The sequence below is a fragment of the Anomalospiza imberbis genome, chromosome 12, assembly GCF_031753505.1.
Source record: "Anomalospiza imberbis isolate Cuckoo-Finch-1a 21T00152 chromosome 12, ASM3175350v1, whole genome shotgun sequence".
Taxonomy (NCBI): Eukaryota; Metazoa; Chordata; class Aves; order Passeriformes; family Viduidae; genus Anomalospiza; species Anomalospiza imberbis.
Window position 1 is genome coordinate 13,384,111 of NC_089692.1, and position 27,751 is coordinate 13,411,861.

At 43.4% G+C, this 27,751-nt stretch overlaps 1 protein-coding gene across 2 annotated transcripts; it reads left to right on the top strand.

The window, feature by feature from the left end:
- Positions 1–51: 51 nt before the first annotated feature.
- On the top strand, positions 52–27,174 carry PDPR (pyruvate dehydrogenase phosphatase regulatory subunit). Of its 2 annotated transcripts, none has more exons than XM_068202858.1 (18): positions 52–254; positions 645–944; positions 3,274–3,407; positions 4,404–4,485; positions 4,577–4,740; positions 5,729–5,850; positions 6,654–6,771; positions 8,127–8,276; positions 11,218–11,410; positions 13,186–13,310; positions 14,959–15,114; positions 15,217–15,350; positions 15,736–15,884; positions 17,219–17,331; positions 17,679–17,773; positions 18,397–18,486; positions 18,759–18,941; positions 19,828–27,174. In XM_068202858.1, the coding sequence occupies exons 2-18, from the start codon at positions 718–720 to the stop codon at positions 20,230–20,232; spliced, it is 2,640 nt and encodes an 879-aa protein (XP_068058959.1). In that variant the 5' UTR covers positions 52–254; positions 645–717; the 3' UTR covers positions 20,233–27,174. The 2 variants fall into 2 exon arrangements, with proteins under 2 accessions (XP_068058959.1, XP_068058960.1); XM_068202859.1 differs by having other exon boundaries at positions 648–944.
- Positions 27,175–27,751: the final 577 nt, after the last annotated feature.

The following is a 27,751-nucleotide window of genomic DNA, read 5'->3' on the forward strand; positions in this document are numbered from 1 at the left end:
CGCGGGGTCGGCGGCGCCGGCGGGGGCGAGCAGGCCGAAGCGGGGGCTCCTCGGCCCGGGGCTCCCTGACACCCCCGTCCCTCAGGCTCCCGGCACGGACCGGAGTCTGCGGGTGGCGGAACCTCCGGTGCTGCTGCTGGGGAGCTGCCGCAGCCAGGCCCTGGGGTAAAGCTTGGGGTAAAGCTGTTCCCGGAGGAGCCTCTCCAGTGCCCTGTGCCAGTTGTTCTGACCACAGACTTCGTTTCCTTCTTCAGGTAAATGCCTGGCAGCGTTAATAATCAGGCTTATTTGTGCCCTAATTACTTCTGGCTTTCGGAAACATTCCGGAGCATGATCGGTGCCTGATGGCCGTTTCAGTTCTCCTTGTCACTGGTGTGAGAGCTTTTCCACCTTTCGTCTGGTTTTTTGCTCATTGTCAAGTTGCACTGTGTCAAAACCAAAGGTGTAATGCTCTGTTCCTATTTCATGATCTGTTTAAATCTTAACGGCAAGGTTGTTGTTTCAGGAGTAACTGCCCTCCTGTTTGTTTGCCCATCAGCTTTCTCACGTCCACTTATACCCGGCACACCGCATGATGTTTCCTGCTGCCAGCCTTGTGTGTAATAAGATAAGTGGTAATGTGAGTCTCATCTTTTCCTTCCTAGAAGGAGTGGTACTGAGGTAACATCTGAACACATCTAGGTGGTGCTTTAGGAAAAGGGACAAAGAGCTGCCGGGATGTTTCTCCGATTGCTGTCCGATATCCAGTGGCGGGCAGCTCACCCGAAATGGAGGAGAATGACCAGCTCCCAACGAAGTACCTCAACTACAGCAGAGCCTCACCCGCTTTCCCTGCCAGCACAGGCACAGGTTGTCATCTGTGGTGGTGGAATCATGGGCACCTCTGTGGCCTATCACCTTTCCAAGATGGGCTTTAAGGATATAGTCTTACTTGAGCAGGGCAGGTAAGGATTTCTAGTTAAAAATCGAACAAAATGAGACTTCTGTGCAGAACAATATCTGCTGTAATGTGTTATTTCTGTCTCTTCACCTGAACTAAAGTGAAGACCTGGAAATAGCCTTTTTCCTGGGGGAAATAAGGTTATACAAAACATTAATAACAACACTTACTGCCCCTTCCCAAGCACAGGGCTGCTCTGCGAGGTGGAGAGTATCCCTTGTGTGATTGTGGTGGGATAGCTGTGGCCCAGGGCCTGACTCCCATGCAGCCATGCCATTTCCCTCTGCAAGACAGAGAAAAAGTAAGCCAAGAAAACTTATGAATCAGGATAAAGATACGGAGATTATACTGCCATGGGCAAAACAGACTTATCCTAGGGAGAATTAATTTAAAATAATGACTTTATTTCATGACAGGTACAATGGATTCAGGTAGTGAGAAATAAAAAGCAAGTATTTTAAAGCAAGCATTAAAATACCACCTTTTTTTGTCGACTTCACTTCTGCACTCCAGGGTCTTCTACCTCTCCACAGTGCCCTGAGAAGCATGGGGGTGACAGAGTGGGGTGTGATCAGTACTGGGCTCCAGTGAGCGTCCTGCATGCATTGCAGTTCCCATCAGAACTCTACTCTGGTGTGGGTTTTCCATGCACCACAGTTCCTTTGGGAGACATCTAGCTGCTCTGCTGTAATCACAGGTGATCACGTAAAACAATGCAGCTGGCAAAGGTGATGGACCATTTTAAAAGAACTAAAAATCCACATTACTCCTACAGCCCCTGTTGACCTCGCAGAGCAGGATGCTGTGTGTGTCTAAAGCATTACACAGCCAGCAAAGCTCCAGAGATTTCAAGAGGTTATAAGCAGACATCACTAAAACATGGCCCTGTAAGCTGGTTAAATGCTCACATTATCCACTTTGTTGAAGGATTTAGTGCCTCTCTGTAAAATAGCCAAGGCTGTTATGATTTGGCTGAGCAGAAGTGCCCTCATTGAGTTTGGTGAGCTCTCACCAGAGCACAGAGTTCCTGTTGAAAGCTGTGCATCTCAACATTTCCCCTGTTGTTTTAGATGTCTGTTTCTGAAGGTTATTCGTGGTGTTTTCATGAAGCAGTTTGGGGATCCTGGGCATGAAACACCACTGAGACTTTATGGGTTGAAGAGATGTTTATTGTCACAGCTTCCAATGTCCTAAATAAGGGCTGGACTGTATATTTATCATCTAGAACTTCCCACCTGATACTGCCTTCAGGAATAATTAGCTGTGGCTCCTGGAGTTTGTGTGACTGGGAAGCAGCAGGTTCTTTCTAGCTGCAAAGAAAAGAAATTGGGTATTCTCATCTGAGACCTTGTGGGCGGGGTCCTTCTGAGCAAAGTAGGATGCTGGGCTGTGTTTGCAAGGGAATGTCTTTTTTGCTAGCTTGGAGCAGGCTTTGAACAGCCCATTATAGATCTGCAGTGAATTAAGATGCTGTGTAGGCTCAGTCTGTGCATGCTCAAGGAGAAGGAGGAATATTGCAGTAGCAGAAACGTCTTATGAGGAGTACAGCATGGCAAGACTGTGCTTCGGCTCTTTGGGCTGTTGTTGAGTAGGGGTGTAGCAAATATTCCTTACCCAGCTGAATCTTACGTTGAATTACTGAGAGAATATAGATATGCTAGGCTGAAAGCAGTTGTGTCAAATGAGAAAAGCAGGATGGCTTTAGAAGCAGCAAAGGTAACTTGGAATTATTGTGGAAGCAGGCCGCAAGGGAGATGCTTAAATCTAGTTGCCTTGTCTTCCTCTGTCCATGCTGCTTGGAGTTGTGTAGGTTTCTGTCTCTAGAGCAACTCTTCACCAAATAGCTCAATGGTTTAGGGACAGTTTTAGAAGGGACAAGAAACCTCTGTCTGTCTGTGGCAGTTGTTACAGAGTGAGAGGGACTTGCTCATACTATAGTCTTCAAAGATGCAAGACTCAAAACCAAGTTAATTTTGATTTGACAGAAATCCTTCCTGGAGAAGGAAAGAATCAGGCAGCTCAACTTAAGTGTAAGATTTTTTTTTTTTTTTTTTTTTTTTTACAAAAAATGCTTTCTTTGAAAAATGTCGGTGTTTAGGACTTGTTAAAGAGAAATTGTCTTGCAATGCAATGTGTTTTCAAAAGTGAGCAAAAGGAATATCATTCTAGAGGTTGTGTCAGCCCTGCATCATCCAACTTAAAGTGTTGTTCTGACGTGTCTGGGGGAGAAGTTGCTGTGTGGTTCGTGCTGCCAGTGGAGCTACTGGAGCAGCCTGGTGTGGAGTGTGTACCTGGCAGCTGCATGAGGCCCTTCTCTGCCCCTTCTCCTGCAGGTTGGCTGCTGGCACCACTCGTTTCTGTGCCGGCATTGTGAGCACAGCCAGGCCCGTGTCCATAGAGCTGAAGATGGCACACTATTCAAACAAGCTCTACCAACAGCTGGAACAGGAGACAGGAGTGCAAACAGGTACTGAAAGTGTCATCACGGAGTAATCATTTGGAAACCGAAGTACTGACACCGAAATATGTGTGAATAAATAATAAAACCACACTGACTGTGGTTTTACAGTGTCTTAAGGCTTGAAAGTCCTGTTCAAAACCAATACATATGGACCTAAACAGATGCAAAGTGATGTCACTAGTGTGAATCATGAAGAACAGGGAGAAGGCTATCAGATGGGCAAACTGAAGGCAGACTACCTGCAAATTGTGACAGTTTGCATGTTGTCTGTAACTTGGGCAGACACAAGAATTTTCACAAGGACATGGAAAATACATTGCAGTGACTGGAGCAAGTTGGCCCGTTCTGTGCTATGATTCACTTCTCAAAAAGAAAATGTGGTTAACAGGAGCACTGAAGCACAGGCAAAGCTGTGTCTCTTACTGCAGTCTAGCCCTGGAAATAACAAAAAAAGATTGTTGAAATTCTCCCTTGCCCTCCAAAATGTCTGAGCATGTACCTGATAGAAAGAACTTGGGTCACTCAAAGTTTTCTTCTGACAAGAACTTGTCATGTATGTCAGACAAATGAATACCTCAATAGAGGTTCATAACTATGCCTGCCATTAAGATGAATACTAATTTAGTGCAGGTGTTGGAGTGACATAATATCTGCTTTCAGTTGTTGAAGTTTTATTCTTCTGAGTAGTCATTAGATCACTTTTAACTTCTCTCTCTTTTAATAGCTACCGTGTGTGAAATTCAGGGGTTTATTTTATAAACAGGAGTATATGAAGTAGAAAGAGAACACAACTAAAAATTAAATTGCTTTTTTTAAAAAGTTCTCTCATGTACTTTTTAATTACTAGCTTGTAAGTGTTTAAAGTTATTTGAGGATGTGAGATTTCCAAGCTCCTGAGTAGTGGAAGCAACAAGTCTGCAATTATATTAAAGCAGTGAGTCTGAGATGGAAAGGAATTCAAGATCCTGTCCAAATCTGACTTGACTTTGGTCATTGTCATAGGGTACATGAAGACAGGCTCTATTTCACTGGCTCAGACTCAAGACCGACTGATCTCTCTGAAGCGCATTGCTTCATCGCTGAAGTACGTATGAGCAGGAAATACAACTCAGCTTCAGTGTGCATCAGCTCTCCTGCGAGACAAATGACATCGTGTTTCTTATGTTCTGTGGCAGTGTAATGGGAATACCATGTGAAATTATCAGCCCAAAGAAAGTGTTACAGCTGCACCCACTGATCAACATCCATGACCTTGTGGGGGCCATGTATGTGCCAGAAGACGCACTCGTGTCGTCTGCCAATGTGAGTCTGGCTCTGGCAACCACTGCCTCACGGAATGGTAGGAGCTTTTTTTATCTATACAGTGCTCTCCTGCATGATAGCTATGTTCTGCATCTCTTTTGATGTTCTAACTGAGCACTGAAGACCAAAATTCTGTTATTTCTGTGAAGTTCAGATTCTTTAAACCTGTTTATTTCTGAAAAAAACAAGCTGAATTTTTTACGTGCTGAATGTTTACAGGTTTCCTGGGATAGTTCCAGCACCTGTTTGTTGTCCTTAGTGGTTACATATTTACACCTGTTTGTTGTCCTTAGTGGTTACATATTTACACCTATTTGTTGTCCTTAGTGGTTACGTGTTTCTCTGAAAAAGCACACACTCTTTCCTTCCTAGAATTGACTCATAATTACACATCAAAATAGTTAATTACCTGCAAATGAAAGAGTGGCTCAGCCTTGTAAAGTGTTTCATTGAGCACATATGCTTTGGAAATGGGTTTGGAAGTGTATTAATAAATGCTGTTTGACCAGTGTGTGGTTTAAAAATAGGGGGAAAGTTTAAATAAGGTAATTGAGCATGAAAGTCCATCAGATCAGAAAAAGCTGCTTAGGAAGATACCTCTCAATTTCTTTTAGTCCAGCTTGATTGCATACTGCATATTGATTTTTTTTCCCACAAAATTAATTATCTCCCATAAGAAAACCAGCCATGCCATCAGAAACTACAAGTTTGTTGCATAAAGGAATTGTAATAGAAAGAAGTCCATAGCTGAGACTCTTTTTTGTTGATACTGGGGGTCTATTTATCACCCAGATTGTCACATGGGAGAAAAAAAAACTGTAGCTCTTCACGGTCTCAGCCTGTATAAATTGTACATGTGATGTTTTACAAATAATAGGGTTTTACTTAAGAATTACTGGGTCAAGAATAGAAATTTAGTCTCCAAGAGAAAATAAGCATTTCGGTTGAGCGTAAGGGTTTAAAGCTAACAGTCTGACACATTAGAAAGAAGGCTCAAGGCATAGTGACTTTCTGATCCACTCCAGGTGTCCAGATTCACGAGCGGACGAGTGTCAGTCATGTCACAATCCAGAAGGGTCGCGTGACTGGAGTCGAGACTGACAGAGGGCGGATTCAATGCGAGTACTTCGTCAACTGTGCTGGCCAGGTTGAATTATTTAAAATTTTTCTTTCTTGTTTCTGTTCCTTAAGAATACGTGCACTTCCCTCTGTTTCATTTTGTTTGTTTGTTTTCCTTTTGGGTTTTTTAATGGTTTGTGCATTGACTTGGTTTGCTGGAGTAGATCAAATCATGTTACTCATTAGCTTATCCCAGTAGGATAAGGAGGAGTGAAGGAGGAAAAGCAGTGCTTGCCATTTGCTGGGTGCACCTGCAGCTTGTTGTTACAGCTCTGTCCATGGTCTCTCTTCTGGGAGGTTCACCCTTCTGACAGGAAGAACTTCGCTTTGGCTGTTAGGGAGACAGCCCCTTCTCTCTCACTTCCCTCCCAAAAAAATTTGTTTGTTTTTACTCCTTAGTGTCATGTCGTCTCTACTAGAAAATACACCTGACAACTGCAGTTTCTCAGCTAGCAGCTGTTCCCCTAGTTAGTAAAGGGTCTTAGTTCAGGCACCTAAATGCTGACTGTTCTGCTTCTAGGTGCTGAACCTAGTACTGACTTTGGTCTACAGATATTATTTTGCTTTTGTTTTGTAAACTGGTACTTCTTAGTTTTGAGTTGGGGCCCCACTTTTTTAGTTATCACGTTAGGAGCAGAAAAACAGTCTTTATCCAAAACAATTCAAATTCTAAGAAAAGAGAAAAAAATTGTGTCTGTTTAGTGTCCTGGGGTCTGAACCAAATATTGATCTTTTTTGAAAGCAAAATCAGAGAGGTGCTTATGTCCTGCTCTTTTCTGAAGCTGTTTTTTTTTTTCTTTTCCATTCTGACCTGCACTTTTTTGATTTCAGTGGGCCTATGAGTTGGGCCACTCTGGGGAGGAACCAGTCCATATCCCAGTCCATGCCTGCGAACACTTCTACCTCCTGACACATCCTTTGCAGGAGCCTCTGTCAAGCAGCTTACCAAGTAAGGACTCTTCAGCTCTTCTCACTTTTCTTGGTGAATTATCTCTGCCTTTCCCAGGTGGCCTATATTTTGTGCCAAGGTTGGGCTATTGGTCCTCAGCTCATTTGGGGTTGTGAAGTCCTTCTCTATGAATTGCTTTGAATATCCTTTTTCAGCAGTATAAAGAATATCTTTCTTTACTCTTGGGAAAGCTTTTCCTGCAGAGAATGACTTTGAGAGTTCATCAACTTAGCAGGAGAATGACCTTGACTCTAGCTCGAGTAGTAGTTGGGTCTGAGTCTTGGATTGTTGCATTTCTGGCCTGGAGAGTGCGCTAGCCTTGGCACTATGTTTTCCTTGCAGGCTGCTGGCCCCACATGGCCCATCTATTCCTTTCCTCCAATTGAAGCTAAGGCTTTACAATGGCATTTACATGTCTATGAGCTGTAGGGGCAACCAAACACTTGAGGTAATTGCTCCTTCCCCATGTTCTGGCTTTTGGATCTCTTTAAAAAAAGCATTTGTGTTTGAAAACTGTGGTTGAAAAGTAGAAAGGTTTACTTATTTACTCTCAGTTGTTAGCAAGATTTTCTGTTTCTAGTGATTAATGTATACACTGTCCAGGGAATTGAGATCTCTGGATGGAGTCCAAGTGCTTCACTTCTATTTGACTAATTAAAACCCCTGTGTGTAGATACATATGTATGTATGTATATATTCACATATATGTATTCTCAGCTTTTCTGTACATGGCAAAAATTGCTGTGGAGCATGTCAGGTGGAGTAACATAAATACTTCAAGTTGACACACTACCAGTGGAAGGAGCAATCCAGTCCTGACTGCTTGTCCTCACCCCAGTGCTGCCCACCTTCTTTGTGCTGGTGGCCTGCAGTAAACTGGATCTGTTACAAATTAGCTGTTCTTAGAATAGGAAGAGAAAGAAGGGCAGGGCAGGACATGTCTTGGTGGAAGGTCTGGTCTTGGGTGCAATTTCAGTGAAACTAAGCCAGTATAATAGCTTCTCAGTGCCACAAGGATTCTGAATCCCTCTTGTGTCCTCTCACTCCTGCGAGCACTGTCCTGCTGGCTTGGGACTCCTCAGGTTTAATTCAGTTTACTGTGCTGTCCAAAAGTTAAGCTCATGCATGGATGTGGTGGGAGCTAGTGGTTTAATCTAAACTGGCTCACCAGGGTGTCACATGAGAACCAGAATGGTGTGACAGCATGGGGCTGGGGAACTGAGACTGTCCCTTCTTATGTTGGGAGACTGCTGACTTGGCCTGGCGTGTCACTAGCCCCCCATCATTGGTGTTTGTAGGACAACAGCCTGAGGCAGATATCCCTTCTCTCAATCCCTCTTTTCTTCCCTCTGCAGCTATTGTCGACCCCGATGGCAGGATCTACATACGCAATTGGCAGGGCGGCATCCTCTCAGGAGGCTTTGAGAAGAACCCCAAACCTCTCTTCACAGAGGGACGGAACCAGCTGGAGATCCAGAACCTTCAAGAAGACTGGGATCATTTTGGTATGTTAGGGAAGAAAGGTTCCCATAGCAGTGAAGCACATGCCTTCAGCAGAAGGCAGAGTTCATGGCAGTGCCAACTGTCATTGATCTATGGGAAAGATGAACGTTCTCTCAAATTCACTCATCTCTTCATTTGTCAGTAATTTGCTGAAAAAACCTTTACCAAGGTCTGCAGTACCTGAAGGGAGCCTACAGGAGAGCTGGAGAGGGACTTTTGACAAGGAGTGCTAGAACAAGGGGAAATGGCTTCCAAATGACAGAGGGCAGAACTAGATATTAGGAGGAAATTTTTCCCTGTGAGAGTGATGAGGCACTGGCACAAGTTGCTCAGTGTTCACGGTCAGGTTGGATGGGATTTGGAGCAACCTGGTCTAGTAGAAGGTGTCCCCACCATGCCGGCGTTGGAATGAGATGAGCTTTAAAGTCCCTTCCAACCTAAACCATTCCAGGATTCTGTGATTCTGTCATATCTGCGTAATGTTTAAAAACACCCACTAATCCTCAGCACATATTACCTTCCTCTAGAGCAGCAAGGTACTACTTCAGCTTCCCAGCACTGCTCTTCCATTTCAGTTGATTTTTGACTGTCAGTGCCACATGCTGCTCCTCTTGTGACACAGTAGATCAACACTGTTGACCTGCCACATAGCTGTGGTATTTTGTTTCTGCAGCTCTCTTCATCAGGGACTGACAAGTGCATTTCTATCAGTGGCAATTGCTTTGAGGACAGAAGTTGGTATTGTGGCTTCCCAGACTCCGTCCCACCATTGACAGTGGTTTATTATATTCCAACTGTTCTTTCTTTTCCCATTTTATTTGATTCTGATTTTATATTCCGCATGTATTTTTACATGGAGGGCTCTTTCTCTAGGAAAGAGCATAGCATGATCTGTGAGTCCCTTTCTTCTCCAACCACTCCTGCCTCTTTAATACCTGGTAAGTTGGTATGTGCCCTCTCATCTTCAAATTTGTCTTATATTCAGGAATCCAGCTTTCCCTTGTATCAGAGTTCTCTGCATCCCTTGTGAATACACATGCCGCTGTGACCCTAGGCATGGATGGAATTTCACTGATTTCTTTCTGCAGTCATAGTATGTTCTTCCAGCTGTGTTTCAAGTTAAATTGAATAATTTTACTTTGATTTCTGAGAGACACCATACTGATACTGCAAAAGTTTAAACTCCAGGGGGTGAAGCCAGGATGGGGTGCTGTTTTGTGCTGGCATATACTAAAGGTTTTTAGATCCTTAGATTCCTGAAGACTTGCTTGAAGATATTAGCTTCAGTAATGAGTTGCTCAAGCTCTGCACCCACTTCATTTTCGGTTTTCATTTGAATAAAATGAAAAGGCACTGCTTGCTGGTACCCCCAGATTGCCCAAGCTTCTGAAGCAGCTGCATGCTATGTTCCAGCTTTGCCCTTTTATCTGGTCAAATGTGCTGAACAGTTGAGCAGAGTCAGAGCTAACTCAGGCAGTATTTGATCCTTTTCTAGGGCCACAGTTCCTGGGGTTTGAGCTCTTGTATTACTGCTTTGATCTTTCTCGTTGGAACACCTTTTGATTTTAAAATAGTCTGTGGAGTTGCTTAAATTGGACTGGGTATGAGAACAAATCTAGCACTGATCTCTCTTTTTATCAATAGAAAAATAGCCTGTAACACCAGGCTCTCATTCTGGAATTCTAATGCTTGAGAGAGGGAAGAGAAAGAATGGGTCAATTCTGTTTTAGCTTCTTAGGTAATGTGAAATCTGATTATTTTACTGCTTGTGCATTAAGCTCAGGAGTGTTCTTAGGGTTGAATCTTGAGGGCTTTTATCTGGAGTACTAAGCAGAGGTAACTTTTGGGCAACAAAGCCAAGTAGATATCTTACCCATTTATTAACACTCTCAAATGTCAAACTGTGAAGAGTTGCTGAAGGACTTTTCCAGCGTGACTGGGCAATGAAGCAGTGAGGAAATTCAATGAGGATAAATGTGAAGTGATGCAAATGCATGGCTGTGTGTGGGGATGGACTTGTTCTCACCATGTGATGTGATGGGCTTTGAACAGACCTTGGGGGATAGTGTTAGTTCTGTGAAGACATCAGTGCAGCAGCGGTCAAAGCAAAAGACAAGTTAGGGATTACTGGAAAGGGAGCAGAAAACACAGTTCATTATGCAACACTAAATCCTTGTCTTTCCAGATGCTAGTTCTTGTTCTAGGCTCCCTTTTTCCAGAGGGGATCATAGGACTGGAGAAGGTGTGGTGGAAGAGCAGCAAGAGACTGATCAAAGCTTGGAATAGTTTCCAGGAATGGAGTGACTGAGTGGGCTGGGGAAAGGAGATGACAGAAGGGAAATAAACAGAGGTCTCTAGAATCTGGAGTGAGACAGGCTGCAAGGGGGATTCCTGACCACTGTCTCTTCTAATGCTGGGAGGCATAAAAATAAATTGAGTGTGAGCTTTAAAACAAAAGGTGGTGATTCCTCATACAACATATTTTAACACATGGAACTCCTTGTCTGTCTGTGGGATTTTTTCATGAGGCTGGGAACAACTGGTCTAGTACTTAAAAGACAGACCAATTTACAAGTTTCTAAATACAGAAAAATATACCAAATTTTTAGGAAATCCTCTGAGCTGCTGATAGTTGGAGATTTGCAGAGTGCGTGTGACAAGCGTCCTATGCGTTTGCCTGTTTGTACTCCTCACTATTTGATGTCTGTTCCTATTTCCCAAACAAAACTGAACAGTGCTCTTGCACTGTTGAAAATATACTGAGCTCTTGGTCTGGATCAATATAGCTGCTTTTATTGTATGCTGTGTGATCCATTTTGAGTAGTGTGATTCCAGCAAGTAAACCATTTCTCCTGTGACTGTATCAAAACATGGAAGCACTTTCCACCTGAAGCAGCTGAAACGTGTTGAGACTATTTTTCTCTTTATTGTCTTGGGTCCTAGGGCCACTTCTGAGTGCCCTCCTGCGCAGGATGCCAGGTTTGGAGGCTCTGCAGATCATGCAGTTGGTGAATTGCCCAGAGTCCTTCACCCCAGACATGCGATGCATCATGGGAGAGTCGCCCACTGCACGAGGCTACTTCGTTCTGGCTGGCATGAACTCAGCTGGCATCTCATATGGTGGGGGAGCAGGCAAGTAAGTGGTCTATCATTGTTGTGTGTGTAAGTAAGGCTTTAGCCAAGAGACTGCTCAGATGATCCTCCTGTGTAGGATGTTCTGGTTGGTATTTGTTGTCTCCTCTGACAAAGACTCCTCTTTCGTTTCTGACTTGAGTGAAGGAGAGGAGCAGTTGCTGTTTTCTGATTATGTTCTCCAGTGTGCCTTTCAAACCTGTGTTGGATTCTCCTCCTGTCCTGCACACCTCTCCTCTGGCATCACATGTCAGTGAGCAGCTGGGGATCAAGTAAGCTTCATTAAAGCTATGTCAGAGGAGGTTTAGGTTGGATATTAGGAAAAGGTTCTTCACCCAGAGGGTGGTTGGATACCGGAACAGGCTTCCCAGGGAAGTGATCACAGCATCAAGCCTGCCAGAGTTTAAGAAGTGTTTGGACAATGGTCTCAGGCTGGTGAATCACTTGGTGTGATTCTTGGGGTTGTCCTGTTCAGGGCTGGGAGATGAACTCGGTGATCCTTGTGCATCCGTTCCAACTCAGGATATTCTGTGATTCTATAATGGGTATGATTTTTTCTAAATTACCACAAAGAGATAAAAGCTTGGCAAAGCATATATTCCTTCATCTCCTGTGCTTCATGATCCCCTTTATCATTTGATTGAAGTCTTTAGATCATTCAGGTTGATACAGCAGTTAATTCCTCTGAAAGCAGCATGAATCTCTTGCTGATGAAACACCATTTATGTGATGCCAGTGCTGACAGTAGTTTCAGACTGTCCCCTACAGTAAGCTAAGGGTGTAATAATTTCCCAGTAAAATCCAGTTCCTGTGTTAATGCAGATTCTTAGACAGGCATGTAAGTGTGATCTCAGCAGCAAAGTTGCTGAACGATCATTTCTCCCTCTGATTCCCAATTAGTTTTGGTGACAGAGCATTCCTTTTGCCACGCAGCCTTCTTAGAAAACTGCTCATTTTTCATGCTGGTGTTAGTATCTGCATTTGTCTTCACCAGTTTATGTCCATTGTCTAATAATTTAACTCACCAGAGAAACAACTCAGAATTATTTTTTTGTTGTCATATGAAATACAGATAATCTTTTCAGTGAGGTTCTCTTAAGAATCAAAATAATTTCTGAAGGTAAAAGCACCGTTTGTTCATTTGTTGCTACAGCCCCAAAATAAACAGCTTAGCTTGCTAATGTAACTTTTCATGATCAGTTCCAAACCCCTTTGTTTTGTTGTCTACTGGCTGTGAACAAAACCTTCTGCTCTGCTAAATTCTGAGTTGCCTGTGTCCGTTAGCTCTGGGGAATGCCTTCCTCCTTCACTGCTGGAAGTGTTGCTAAACATAACTTGGCTGGCACCTCGTGCTAAATGAATGCTGTCTCTGGTAGTTTGTGGCTGAGCCTACACCAGGCAATGAGAAACAAGAAAGCAGAAGCATTAAACTCCATCTGAAATGTATTTGCACCTCCATTTGTATCGGAACCCAAGCATTTGACACAGTGTCAGCCAGGTTACCTGTCCAGGCTCTGGCTTCATTTAGCACATGAACTTCCTGCTGCCCTGTATGCTTCATCCTAATGGGCAGTTAGTAATTTGGAAATCTGTTGAATGCATTTTATAAATGGAAACTCTCCACATTCTGCTGGTGTTTAGAATACCATGTTACATGTCTTCTCTCTCGCTATTGTAAGAAATTCTCAAGTCCAAACTGCTTTCCTTCTGACTTCAAAGCTACACTTTTCCCTTAAGACATCGGCTGATACCTCAGTCTGTCTTTATTTCTTCCATCAGGTACCTGGCAGAGTGGATAGTAAATGGGTATCCGTCGGAAAATGTCTGGCCCTTGGATCTGAAACGTTTTGGAACCCTTCAGAGCAGTCGCACTTTCCTCCGTCACCGTGTGATGGAAGTCATGCGTAAGTGAAGTCTCTGCGTTTAGCTCTGGCCAGGCTGTCCAAGATTTTGCCCTTTGCTACACTGTCTCTCCTCTGCTATCACTCTGACAAGCATTTTCCTTCTTCCTGACCTCCTTCGTGGCAATACAGCCCTTTTCCAGGAGAAAGGAAAGGATGAGGGCTTTTTTGTATGCCAGCATTCTTATTAACTTTTCTAAAAAAATACTGTTGGTACCTTGCTCTCTGCTATTTTTGTGCTTTGCCTCTGATACAGGGAAATTTGTATGTATCTCTGTAGGACTCCAGCCTAAAAAAGCAATACCAAGGTCTTAACTGGGAATGTTACACTGTCAAAGATTGTTATTCTTTGCACATCATTAGGGCATGGAAATACTTTCACTTCCAACTTATGGCTGGGTGACCCAGTTTTCTTCCATAATTCAGGAAGTCTTCGTAGACATACTGCTTTCTCCTGTCAAAGTTTGCGATAAATACCTTGCAGAATAGATTAGAGATGCCATTTTTCTTGTCTAAAGCCATTCTTTGTTTCCTCCTTTTGTTTGAATATCTGTCATATTGTCTGAATATTGTGGATGACTTCTTTTCAATTTTGAAATAGAAGTACGAAGTACTCAACAAGTCACATAACAGGAACAATTACTTGAATACCAAGTCTAAACTAAAAACATATGTTCAGGTGAAAGCAGAGAAGCTGGGTAAACCTCTTAGCCCTGCTATATCTGGGGAATAAAAACCTTATGCTGCTTTGACCTTCTTCCCAGAAAAAATCACTTTATACTCGGGGCATTATTCTGCAGTTGCTTTCTGGTACAAACCTCAGTTCTGATAGCTACAGAATCCCTCTAGTTTTTAGAGAGTGAGAAATGTATTCCACTTTTAAAGTGTTATGTTCCCATTCTAATCTAGTCTTCCCTATACCCTCTCTTTCAGAAGTACCAATTTGCCATATTGCCAATAAATTCATTAAATTGTTAGCTATGAGGCAGAAATTATGGAAGTGTTCAGTAAGAATTAGTTGGCTTATCTTCAATTTTAAGCAGTTTCTGACCTAGGTAGAATCTTAACATTTATAAAGTAGTATTCAAGCATCCTTAAGTTTATTATTCTCCACTGATAACTAAGGAGGATGCTTAATGTTTATTAGGTTAACTTGTTTTCTAAATAAAAATATTCTGTACTAGCTGAACAGATAGAGAAGCCATTTGAAAAAGCTTCAATGATTACAAAAGGCTGAATTGACAGTATTTAAGAAGAAAAATGAGATGGTCCCTGTAGCTAGGGCTGCCTACCCTAGCATTAGCATTGTCAAAATATCTGATATAGTGCAATGCCAGGGAAGAATCCTGCATAATTAATGCTAGTCAGCGTGACTTCATGAAAAATAAGAGTTTCTGTTATCTTGCAGAATTGTCATGAGACCATAAATATCTATAAATATAAGTGTTTTGTGCAAATATTGTTACTCTGATTATGAAGAGCTATAAATGGATCAAAACAGATTTGTGGATTTTCAAAAGCAGGAAAAGGAAGGTTGGAGCTGTTTTGAGGGAGTTTTATTAATGGTTCAGATATTAGTAAGTACTGATAATCTGGAAGAAAAGTTTAGATAATCACTTTGCCTAATAAAGGATCTTTATGACCATTGCAGCCCTCATGTATGATCTGAAAGTTCCCCGCTGGGACTTCCAGACTGGCAGGCAGCTGCGCACTTCACCTCTGTACGACCGCCTGGATGCGCAGGGAGCCAGGTGGATGGAGAAGCATGGATTTGAGAGAGTCAAGTATTTTGTCCCACCTGGGAGTGGTGAGATCATATTTTCCTCTGCCTAGTGCTTCCCAATTGGTCTATGTAAGGTCTTAATTCATACAGTTTATTAATTTTTCCTTCAATTTTTCTTTGTATTAGATCTGCTGGATTTGGATCAAAGCAAAACCTTTTACAAACCAGACTGGTTTGATATTGTGGGTTCTGAAGTCAAGTGCTGTAAGGAAGCGGTTTGTGTTATTGACATGTCATCTTTTACCAAGTTTGAAATAAGTGTAAGTACCTAGGAAGGGCCCACCTGGTAAAGGTGACCTTTAGTTTATTATTGCCTGCTTTTGCAAAAAAACTCTATTCTATTGAGGATAGATAGAGGAAGTCACACTGTATGGCTAAATTCAGGTTGTTCCACAGTATATAGCACAGATTGGGTTTTGCCTGTCAAGGGCCCAGTTTATAGAAATATCAGCTTAGTCTATACATAGAATTTGACCTCCGGCTCTGTGGCACTGTTGTATCCCGTTACGCTCGAGACGTCAGTATCATGATTGTCACAAATTGAAATAATTTAGGTCAGGATGTTGATGCGATCTTAAGCTGCCCCAGTGGATTTATTTTGCTCAGGCAGCTTGTCTGACTTTCTCTTCCTTTTGATTCATGTAGTCCACCGGAGACCAGGCCCTGGAGAGTCTGCAGTATCTCTTCTCGAATGACCTGGATGTGCCAGTTGGGCATGTTGTGCATACAGGAATGCTTAATGAGAAAGGAGGGTATGAGAATGACTGCAGCATAGCCCGGCTCAGCAAGCGCAGGTGGGTGTGCAGACAGCATCTTTAGCAATGGCCCTTTTGGTGCTTGAGCCTTTAAGGGCTTCTTCATGAAGACTATAAACTTCTGTCACCACCCTGAACTAAAAAGTCTCACTTCTCCACTAGTATTCCTAATTCAGTAACTCAACTGAAAGGGAGCTTCTGAACTTAAAAACATTGGGGAAAATAAGCCTTTTTCCAGGATTACAGATGAACATAGATTTCATCAAAATGTTAGACCTTTAGATGTTTAATTTCTTAATTGAGATAACAAATTGGTTTTAGCAGTCACTGGAGTTTATTAATTTAGGTAACCATTTAAAATGCAAACTAACTCCTGACCGATGTCCTTACTGAAATAGCACATTGAAAATACTACTTTTTGATTATTTCAATTTTCATTGCAGTATATGTACTCTAATTCTCAGTTCTGCAGTCTTTTTTTATCATTCTTTTGTGCTCTTTCATGCAAGCTGACATGATCACAGGATTTTGCCCTTAGACTCACCAGTTTGGGCTCTCTTTGGCATGAGATGAAAAGCTTTCTCATTTTTAAGAACTTCATAGCCATGGCTATGTATATAAATCCAGCTGAGTGTTGGATTTATTTTTCTGGATGGTTTTCTGTGTGTGTTTTCACTGTATTGGTGTGATGTTGGAACTCTGATATGGTGTGAAAGCATTTTGTTGCTTCTCTTTCAATTAGAAACAGCTTTTATTTCTCTTCCACTTCTGTCTGCATTCATATATTGCTTGAAAGTATTGTCCTCTCTGTGAAACCAATAGCTTCCCTCTGTGCCTAGTGATTTCTACAGATGTTGATGTACTGTAACTCACAGTTTGTATCAGACACACACACAGGCAGCTCATTTTCCCATATGAAGTGGAGTTCTGTTTTTGGAAACTGTTAACAATAACTACCATTGTGTGTGAAAAGACTTCTGCTAAAACAAGAAATTGCTGTGTGAACCATCTCTTCTCTGACTGTCAGAGTAAAGAGAATCATTGGTAGTGAAGAGCTGTAAAGTCCCTTCTGCAAATCAGTTGTGACCTTTGAGATACTCTGTCAACTTCCTGCAGAATTCCCCGTGTTCTACATCTAGTCACTTCTTGTCGCCAGACCACTGGTAATGCTTGAAGTGGGGGATTTCTTTTCATGACAGATGTAATGGCATTGATGCAGAGACTCGAGCTGTGGTTTTCACAAACCAGCTCGTTTTGATCTCCTGTTAGCTTGGAAACTGCTGAATGGCTCGAGTTGTTATGAATGAAGAATGAACTGATTCACTTTGTGGTTGTTCTTTCATTGTTTCTTGGGTTTGATTTGTCTGTTCCAGCTTCTTCATGATTTCCCCCACTGACCAACAAGTTCATTGCTGGACCTGGCTGAAGAACCGCCTGCCCAATGACAGCAACCTGGTCCTAGAGGATGTGACCTGGAAGTACACAGGTAAGAAATCTCTAAAAGCAGACCTCCTCAGACAGCTCAAAATCACAAATGGTGTCTCCTGCTGCATGCCATTTAATTGTTTAAAGTGTCTGGAGTTGCGATTTAGTCTCCTTTCCAAACATTTGGATGAAAACAGCAGTTCAGAGACTCTTTTCTGGCAAGCCATGAGCTAGAAGACAGCATTCTTTTATGTGGACTGTCAGGAAGGAGTTTAATGACTCTCTCCTCTGTTCTTTAATGTAAACACACCGATTAGTTCAGTAAGACTTCTGAATTGGAGCAGCATGTTAGACACCAGGCAAGGCTTCTCTAGTCTCATCCTAGTGCTGTTTTGTTCCCCTCTTTAGCTCTCAATCTGATTGGCCCTCGTGCTGTGGATGTCTTGTCAGAGTTGTCCTATGCCCCAATGACTGCAGAACACTTCCCCTCTCTCTTTTGCAAGGTGAGTAACTGTGCTTCTGTTCTTACTCTGCTAGGTTTTTCAAAGCATGTGTGTAAGGAGAGGGAAAATGTTGTGGATAATTGGAGGAGAATTAAGATTTACAGGAAGGTTTACTGCAGTTACTGAGCTAGGCTGGTAAAGAACTCACTAGGCTCACTTGTCTTTGTGTTGTGTTTGCTAAATATGTAGGTGAATATGCATTTGTTTTCAGTATTCCTCTCACCGTAGACTTGTCACCATTTGATATCTTGACATGTTTCATATAATCACTTATGAAGCTGTCAGAGGGGCAGCTGGGATCGGGGACTCTGATATCATTGTCTCCTATCAGCCTCTTAAAAGGCTGAGCAGATAGTTGCTATTCAACTTCTGTCTTGTATCTAGAATACAACCTGTGTCCTGACCTAGTTCCAGGGCTTATTGCCAAGTGTCAAGAAATGACTAACAAGTTTGGGTAATGTGATAGCACTATTTGAATTTGGAAATTTAAATTTGTTTCAAGTATGTGCAGGTGGCAAAGGGGAGAGAGGGCTGGGCAGTGTGGATGTGTTACGCATTGTGCTCCTTCTGGATCTCTGTGCTGTGTTCCAGTTTGGATGATTTCACCCCCTCTGATTCTGCAGGAGATGAGCGTGGGCTATGCTAATGGCATCCGTGTGATGAGTATCACTCACACAGGAGAACCTGGCTTCGTGCTTTATATCCCCATAGAGGTAAGAGTGCACTGCAGCCTGAGCTAATTAAAGCAGTTGCTTGCATGCATAAATCGGAAACATTTTCCAAGTTGACTCCAGGTGATGAGATGTCTGATTTGCACCACAGGAAAGCAGCCTGCAGGCACCAGGGGGAGTTTTTCTGCTTAATGTTGCATTCCAGTGGAGCAGAGCTCGTGTGCTTCAGTGACAGGGGACAGTGACATTCTTGGTGGTGCCAGATGCTGCTGCTCTCTCCGGGTGCCAGTGTGTGTTTCACCCTTCCATTGCAGTACGCCCTTCACGTGTACAACGAGGTGATGAACATGGGGCAGAAGTACGGCATTCGGAATGCTGGTTACTACGCGCTCCGCAGCCTGCGCATTGAGAAGTTCTTTGCGTTCTGGGGCCAGGATCTGGATGCTTTTACTACTCCTATGGAGTGTGGACGCGAGTTCCAGGTCAAGCTGGATAAGGTACACCACCTTCTGCATAGGGTTTGGTGGGAGAGCAGAACTGGACTGAAAGGCTGCCAGCCAAGCAGATGGATGTGTTTTTATGGAGCTGTGTGCAGTAGCTGTAACATATATTCTTGTACTTCAGAAGGCTGCTAGAAATACAAAAATTCTCTGTTTTCCACCTTCCTGGGCAGCATTCCCAGTGACCTGTGCCTGGTGCTGCTTATGTCTGCAGTGCCCAATGTGGCAGAGGTGCTCTGTACCCTACGGATGCTCAGAATTCTTGCTTCTCTAAGCTGTTTTCCCAATCTGAAGAAGCAAAAGCCAGCCTGTGCACCTGGTGTCGTTTAATTATGTTAAATATGAGGCTAGGCACCAGGTAACAGGTGTTGTCTATTTTTAATAAAACAGGGGAGTTTGTAGAACAGTGTAGAGTTATATCATGCTTTTGTGGTAGCAGGTGCTGTTGCTATCACTGTCTTGTTTTCTTTCTTCCATCTTTGCATGAGCCAAAACAAATGCTGGTATTGCTTCAAGAAAATGTATTGACTAAGGATACAAATTTTGTATTAGTTACAGTTTCCCTCTGGTTTATAAAGAAGGGTAGACTTCTGGAACAAGAAAAATGGCAAAAACCGGAATGGAGACGTGGTTTTCACTAGAGTGAAAATTAGAATGATTTTTCTAAAGACCAGCTTCACAAACATTTCTGTGTTTTTTAACATCTGGAGCAAAACCATGACAGAAAAGCTACCTGAGCTAGGCTGCTTGTGTATGGAGGCAGCCCATTTTGATATGCATTTTTTCAAGCATAAATCGCCCTTGTTGGCAACCTGTTCTGCTGCAGGTTAGCAGCTGCCACACTGTGTCCCTCACATCAGCTGATGCTCTCTTTTCCCCACAGGGAATGGAGTTTCTTGGCCAGGAAGTGCTGTTGGAACAGAAGCAGAACGGGGTGTACAAGCGCTTTACCATGTTCATTCTCGAGGACCATGACACGGATATGGATCTCTGGCCCTGGTGGGGGGAGCCCATCTTCCGCAACGGCCGCTACGTGGGCAAGACCACCAGCAGTGCCTACAGCTACACCCTGGAGCGCCACGTCTGCCTCGGCTTCGTGCACCACTTCGACGAGAAGACGGGAGAAAAGCTGGTGGTGACGACTGACTTCATCAACCAGGGAGAGTACGAGATCGACATTGCCGGGCAGCGCTTCCAGGCCAAAGCCAAGCTCTATCCCTTCAGCTCCCTCTTCACACAGCGGCGCCGCAAGGATGAGGTGGAACTGAGTGGCTACCAGAGGGAGTAGTGCTGAGTAGACTAGACCTGCCCCTTGTCTCAAGCTGGAGTCTTCTTCCACCATCTTCCAGCCCTTTCTCCTCACCTCATACATTTCTTTCTTTTCCTTTCTTGTCTTGCAACTTTTAAACTTTTTCCAGTGTGTTACACTTTGTATATTTTAAAACTTTAATTTTCAAGCTTTCCCAGCCCTGTCTGTCTCTCTCCTTCAACCCTTGCCAGGCTCCCCTGTGCCCCAGTGGATGAAGCACAGTGCTGAACATGCAGGGATGCCTGTGTAGGAGTGAAGCCCACCAAAGGCCCTGGCCTTCTAGTGATGGGAAGGGTTGGGGTGAATCCCTGAAGACTGCACCCTTCCTCTCTCCTCTCCAGCATAAAGCATGGGACAGCAGGTCTTTGCTGCCTGTGGTTCAGGTGATGGCTGACCTCACCCTGCTCTCCACATACCATGTGTTAGAGGGACACGGCAATAGAACGATCAGCTACCTCACTGGCATGAGACAAAGCATTGTGTGAGCACAGCCTAGAGACAGGTTTTGGTGTTGTCTAGCCTGTCACTGCCCTCCTTTGTCCACCACTTTGGTTTTTCCCTAGCAAGGAGTAGATTTAACATCAGACTATTGAGATGACAGTAGCATTGGTAAGTGCATTGTTGGTGGGATTGGATTTTTTTGTGTGGGGTCACTGAAAGTAAATGGCCTTCTATAAATATAGTCAAATATCAACATGTGCATTTCACTTCTATAAAGGAATGTTGTTTTTTTCTTTTTTATTAGCAAGAATACTGATTTCTAACAAGGATAGATGTTGGTGTTTAATGTTAAATAGCAGTGTTGAAATGCTGCTTCTGTTTAGGCTGCACAATACACAAGTCTCTTTGGGGATTGTCTTTCACTTTATGTGACTTGGTCAAACTCATCTGGCAAGGTTCATGGAGAACTTGTGTTGGTTTGGGGAACTTGAGCAGCAGGAGGGAATATTATCTTGTAGTTTTAGCTGCCTGTGGTTATTTTGAAATTGTAGGAAAAGGCACAGAATTTGTCTCACCTGTGGTGTGAGAAACACTGGGTTTTCTGCTGGTGGTGAGAAAATGTCTCAGCAGCTCCTGCTGGACTTAAAAGTTTGTCTTCTGTTTTTCTCCTCAAATCCGTTGCACTTCTTTGTCTCTCAGTAGTACCTCAGCTGAAGGGGTTGAATAAGGGAGTGAAGGGAACATGGTAGTGGGATTATAAATTGCTTTTCTTCAGCACTGCTCTTTGCATCTGGCTTCTCATACAGATACTTCGGATGGTGCAGCTGGAAATTCACCCCTTCTTCAGGTGTCAAAATGTGCCAGTTCAATCACTGATGATAAATGGTGAAGAAATGGGGGTATGCTGAATTGCCTTGTACACATTTGCATCATCTTCTTCATATTTTCAGCACAATCAAAAAACCAAGACACTTTTCATTTACTTGAAAAAGATCTGTTACGCATTTTCCCTGCCTCTGATAGCACATACTTCTCATGGTCTTTCTGCTTCAGCATCTGTTTTGGACTTCAAACACAACCTTGCACTGTTGTCTGCCCTGTTAGCTGTGGTGAGCACTTTCTCTATGGTCTAGAACCACTTTTGGACACTTTATTTTCCAGTTAAATGTTGAGCATCAGTAATGTATTATGAGCTCAAAAGCTCCCCTGGTTTTTGTTTTAGTTTGTTTTCTGCTGCTTTAGTTGCTTTAAGCTGTGCCTTCAGTTGGGTCTCTGGCTGCCACTTCAGGAAACTGTAAGGGAATTTAGGATTTGAGCATATGGTATAGTAGGTTGAATGTAGATATCACTTCTCTGAGCATCCGTTCCTTTGTCTGTGATGAGTTCCACTGAAATGTGTGGCTTCTTCCAGGATTTCAAACCTAGTTCTGAATTGACATGCAGAATTTTCCAGTTTTTGAAAAGGAGTAACCACACTCTGGGGCAGCTTTTTGAGATCTCAAAAAGCCCAGAGTACTCTCTGCAGCTGCTGTAGGCGAGATTCCGCCTGCTTGTCATTTCTGCCAAATTCCCCTATTATTGCTCTCTGAATTGAAATTTTGCCTGGTATGTTAGAATTAATCACTTAAATGAAAGGTTCATAAAGCATCTAATAGCAGTTTAAACTCTATAATTACTTCTTGCATATCTTTTCTGCTTAGAGAGATACCATGATCCCATTGTTCCCATGCTGGACGTGTGTACCAGGGAGGACCTTGGTCATTCTCCATTGGTTTTGTGGGACACTGCTTTGCCTTCCTTATCCACAGAAACAGGCATGCAACCAAAGAAAGAGTTTTGTATGTGATATTTAGGATGTGGAGTAGCCCTTCTGCTTAGGGTTCTTAGAGCTTCTTTGAGCAGTCCTTCTGCTTAGGGTTTTTTGACCATCTGTTGCAGGTGAATAATGCATGATACTCCTTCAGGAGAAGGCAAAGTATAGGGCCAAGGTGTGCTGGAGTTTGTATTGAAACTGCTGAAGGGAGATTTTAGCTTGAGCTGTTCAGTTCTCTGCAGAGCTAGAATTACTGAAGACCAAACTGGAAAGCTAGGAGCATACTGTCCTTTACCAACCACTCATTCCAGCAGTATTATATTCCTCCTTGTGATTATTTTTCCTTTTCCCTAATTTAATGGTGCCTGCTAGTTCCTCAGGCAACTTTTTATACACGCATGTCTCTTCTCCAGCAGTTCTGACAGTAAAATTGTATTTTATGAGCTACTTTTGTCATTGTGTCTGCTAAGGTTTATTTTATGTCTGAAAGGTTTATTTTGTGTCTAGATCTATTGACTTTTCCATACCAAAAATAGAGAGTGGAAATAGTTTTCCACCATGGTGGTAGATATAGCAACACTTGGTGTAACGCTGTGTTTGCTGTTTGAGACTTGGGTGGTTTGGTAATTGTCAGTCTTACAGCTCATTAACGCCTACTCCGACCCTCCCTGCTATGAATTCTCTTCTTGTTTTATATCAGAACCTGAGAGGTCTTTAACTGCTGTTCAGGCTTAGTCGATTTAATTTCTGGTGTAGCTATTTTTAAACTTACAATGTAAAGAATAGTTTGCCTTTACCAACTTGAACACCCATCAAGAGGACAATTGGATCACGTTTTAAAATAGTGACACCGAGTTGGAGGAAGATCCTTCTAGCATAGTGTTTTCATCTTGAGATATTAAGCAGTGATGTAAGACTCTAATCCCTTTATCTGATGATTAAAGTAGAGTGCCTAAAAAAAGAACAACTAAATGTGTTGAAGAGTTACTGCCTTTAGTGTAGCTTCAAATTAGAAAATTAAAAAAGCTGCTGTAGCTCAGTCTTTACATTCAAGATGGTAAATAACAGGGACCGTAAAATTCTACATCCTGATTCTCATCATTAAAACTGCCTTAAAATGCTTTTTTGCTAAAAAAGGTGGTTTGTTCTCATTTTGCACAGTAAGACTATGAACCTTGGATTGGGAAGCACGAAAATAGCATCTCTCTCTGTGGCAGTAGAAGGGCAAATGGCCTCATTCTGTGCTGAAGCAGCAGCTGCAGGTCTGCTCTCTGCACCTCGTGTGTATCAGTCACAGGGTTGTTACCAGTTCTCTGGGTCTTGCTGTCCAGAATGGGAACAGCCCTGTAGATTCTGTTCATACAGGCATCTTTGCAGGGAAGGTGGCCAGTGAATCCATCTAAATTTGCATCCATGGGAAGGGCCAGTTTGCCCAAGTGCTGTCTGGAGTCAGGGGAACTTATGGAAGACATAGCACTTCCTTCCATTAAATGATTTTTACAGATATATTTTCTTAACTTTGCTGTATCCCTTCCTAAGTTATCCTGTTTTGTTAGTCCTTGAATGAGTAATGCAAGCCTTGAGTAGAAGTGGTACTAGAAAAGTAGGAGTATATTGTTCATATTTAACAATCTGAGGATAAAATTAATAGTCTATTTCTAGAATTATGTTTTGTGTTTCAGGAGGATGTGTTACAGTCATTTTCACATCTGTCTTTGGCAGACTTAGTTTCTATTTGTTTTCTCCAGTATCTAGATTTGATAGGCCTTGTTGGACAGTTTCTTATTTTGTGGCAAAGAAGGGAGGTTGTGTAAAACTTCCAGTGCATCTCCACATCTTGGTGTAAGCTTGGATTCCTCCTTTCTGCTGTTGCATTTGAGTTGCCATCGATCATGTTCTTCCTTATAGCACCTTCAAATTCTGCTGCTGTACAATTTCTCATGCACAAGGTTCTCTTCCTTCTACCTGATGCTTTGTCATTGGAGCCAGGTTGGCTCTAGATCTGTGTCTCTGCATCAACTTAACTTATTCAACTTTTAGATGGTGCTGATACCAACATCAGAACTCCAGGCAGGTTTGTGGCCGCTGTAAATCCCATCATTTAACCCTCCCTTTCCCTGTGCCAGGATTTTCCCACTGTCCTTAACACTTCTTTAGTCTCCTTTCTCAGGTGGTTGAGTGCATTAGTCCTTTTGCCATCAGAGAGTGAGGCATGGCAAAATAAAAGCTGGTGGAGGGATGATGGAGTGGCTCAGCTGAGGTGGAAGGAGAGGTGCAGTGAAGATTTGATCCTTTGCTCATTATTCAACTCCTTAAGCCCAGCCTTGGAGAGCTGATCAGCTTCGATTCCCAGGTCTGGGAGCATCTTCCTCTGCAGCCTTGATGCTGGACAAGTGAGAGCCCTGTCTCCAGGCAGAGCTGGGACAGCTTTAGCACTTGTTTCCCAGCACACATTTGCCCCTCTCATTGGGATGAAGGAAATGGTTCCACACAGGACAAGTGGGGAGTGTGTGCACTTGGTTGCCTGGAGCACTTTTGTCTCCCTGGCACATTCTTGTAGCTGTAAAGGTACAGCGCTGACATCACCAACCTCATCCTTCCATGTTTGAACAGAATGGTGACATTTGGGGAAGAGATCTGTAAAAATGAGGTAGTTCCTGTGTCAGGGGAATGGGGAGTTGCTTGCAAGGGCAGAAGTTATTTTTATTTAAAACACAGCTCTTGGCTGCTGATAACAGTGATCAAAATGTTCACAACCTTCACATTTGTCTTCCCAAATGAGTTTATTATAGTACTGGGTCAGAATAATTTCTGCCTACTTCAGGATGGGTTTTTTTGTTTTAAACTAACTTTTCCTTAATTGATTGTTTGGACTTCTATTTAAAAAAAAATAAAAGGCATTCAGTCATGGAACAAAACTCAAGAAAGGCAGGGGTTGGTGTCATCTGATGACTTCAAGCTGTCACTAAAAAGCACTTGAAAATTTTCTTTGCACTTTAAACTTTCCTTAAGTATTATGGCTGTAGCAGTGTGCTTATAGCCCTTGGCATGAGTAGCCCTTGCATTTGAGAGAGGAAAAAAGAATGAATATTTATAAATGCCTTAAAGCTTTAGGTGAGGTGTTTGGGCTGTGCCTGCCCTTTGATTTCCTTCCTGGCAAGCTGTGTGCTGTGCACCCAGAGATGGTAATTTTGAGCAAGCACTGGAGGATGGTGGAAGCTGCTGTTGCAATATGAGACTGGAATTTGGAGCTGGGAGCCCTTGTGCCTGTCCAGCTGCTGGGCTGACACCTTCCTGTTTGTTCCCCACCCCCCCGAAATGGATTTATTCACTTTTTCCTTGTGGTGTAATGGGTGTTCTTCTTTCTCTAAAGAAGCCTGGGCTGGCATAGAGTTCTCTGTGGGTGTCCTGTTGCGTTAAAGGAAACAAAATTCTCTGCCTGAACGCTTCCCTGCTGTACCAGCTGACATTTGCAGGCAGGAGTCTGGAGAAGCGGGAGGGGAGGGGATCTGCTGCCGCCTGTTGTGTTTGCTGAGATGGCTCTGAGACTTCTCATCTCCCATTTGTCTCAAAGCTGGGCTGGATTACTGATGTCAGGCTGGTTTCTGGATTACAGCACAAGCCTGAGCTGCTTTGCAGGTATGGCACACTGGGCTGATGTTCTGTTCGAGATTCCACCTGCTTGGAATAAGGAATCTCAACAAAAAGGAGCAGTACATTATAATGAGGAAAGTGTTCGCGTTAATATTTACTGATTTGTTAATACTGGTAACATTTGATCTTCCCACACAGATCCTTAACACCTGCTACAAGCAGAGCTGATAGTTGGGAGTTGTCAGCTATCCCAGCTAGGATCCATTTTGTGTGCATGGAGGAAAATCTGTGCTGTTGCCTTCCACCATGGCACCACTAAGATTTTTTCCATGCTAAAATTCCCTCCTTTTCCCATAGTGAGATAGATCTCACTTCTTCCAGTATAAGCAGAGGCAGATTAGTATCTCTCACGTTCTTGACAGGTTCTCCTGCATCTCCTGGTCAGGCTTGCAGCAGGACACTCATCCAAACCCCCCTTCATGCTTTTGTCTCCTGAGACCAGATTTTAAAAGGGCTGGGAAGATTTCTGATGCACGCTGCTACCGGAATTTTAAGAACAACTGAAGTTTCAACCTGTGAAAACACTCTTCTAGTGCCTTATGTTTGTGAATGTTGTGCAATAGATGTAGCTGAGGTGGGACAGAGCAAGGAGCAGTGTCAGCAGCATGGTTCCCCATCCACTATGGCCATTTCCCTCTACCCCCCAGGGCTTTGGCAAGCAGGTGCCAGCAGGTTGTCTCCAGCAGCACAGGGAGGCTCTTTAATCCCTTGCAGTGTGAGCTCAGTGAAAGCTCGTGCCAGGTGCTCTTCCTTCGAGGGGAACAGTGGTCTCACATCTGCTGAGTTTGGATTTGGAGGGGTTTAGGAGAGACAAAGCTGCTCTGATTGCCAGACCCCGTGGCAGAGGACGTGGACAGTTGTTCCCAAGCGCACAAGTCAGGGTGAGTTTGCTGCTCTCCGCTGAGGCCATGTTGTCATGTATGCTGTATTTATATCATGCTTGATTTCATTTCATATTTTGGTTGGCTTAAATGTTGCTAGGTTTGTATATTAATAAAGAGGCATTTTAACTACTTCTGAATTTTGTTGTTAGTTATGCAAGACCCTTATGTGTCAGAATCCAAATGCCCCTGGTTGTCTGGACGGGATCCTGCAGGGATACGAGGCTTGTTGAAGGGTCCAGTTCTGGGAGCTGGAGTGAGTTCTGGGCTTGCTGCATCACCCTGGGGAAGTCCCTTCCCTGCCTCTGCCTGTATCCACATTCAAAATGATGTCCTTCAACAGCTTGTCCATGTCATCCCCTCTGCTGTGGTGGGGCTCAGGGACACGGGCTGCATGGGACTAGAGCTAGAGCCTCTGTTTTAGGGTCCAGGGTGGTTGGGACATGGATGTGGGGTCTGGTGAGCAGGGGCATCACCAACTGTTGTGCTCAGGCTGGAGGGGTTGTGCTGGGGCTCTGCTGCCAGGCACCCAGGCTGGCACAGGGCCAGGTTCTACTCCTGCCCTAGTGAGGGGATGTTAATCACACCTGGGGGCTGGTGCCTGGCCCAGGAGAGGAGGGGAGAGCAGAGCATCTTCTGGGCCCAGCAACCCTCTCATTCCCTTTCCCTCCTCTCCTGACCCCACCAATGCCCAGGTTTGGGTGCAGGC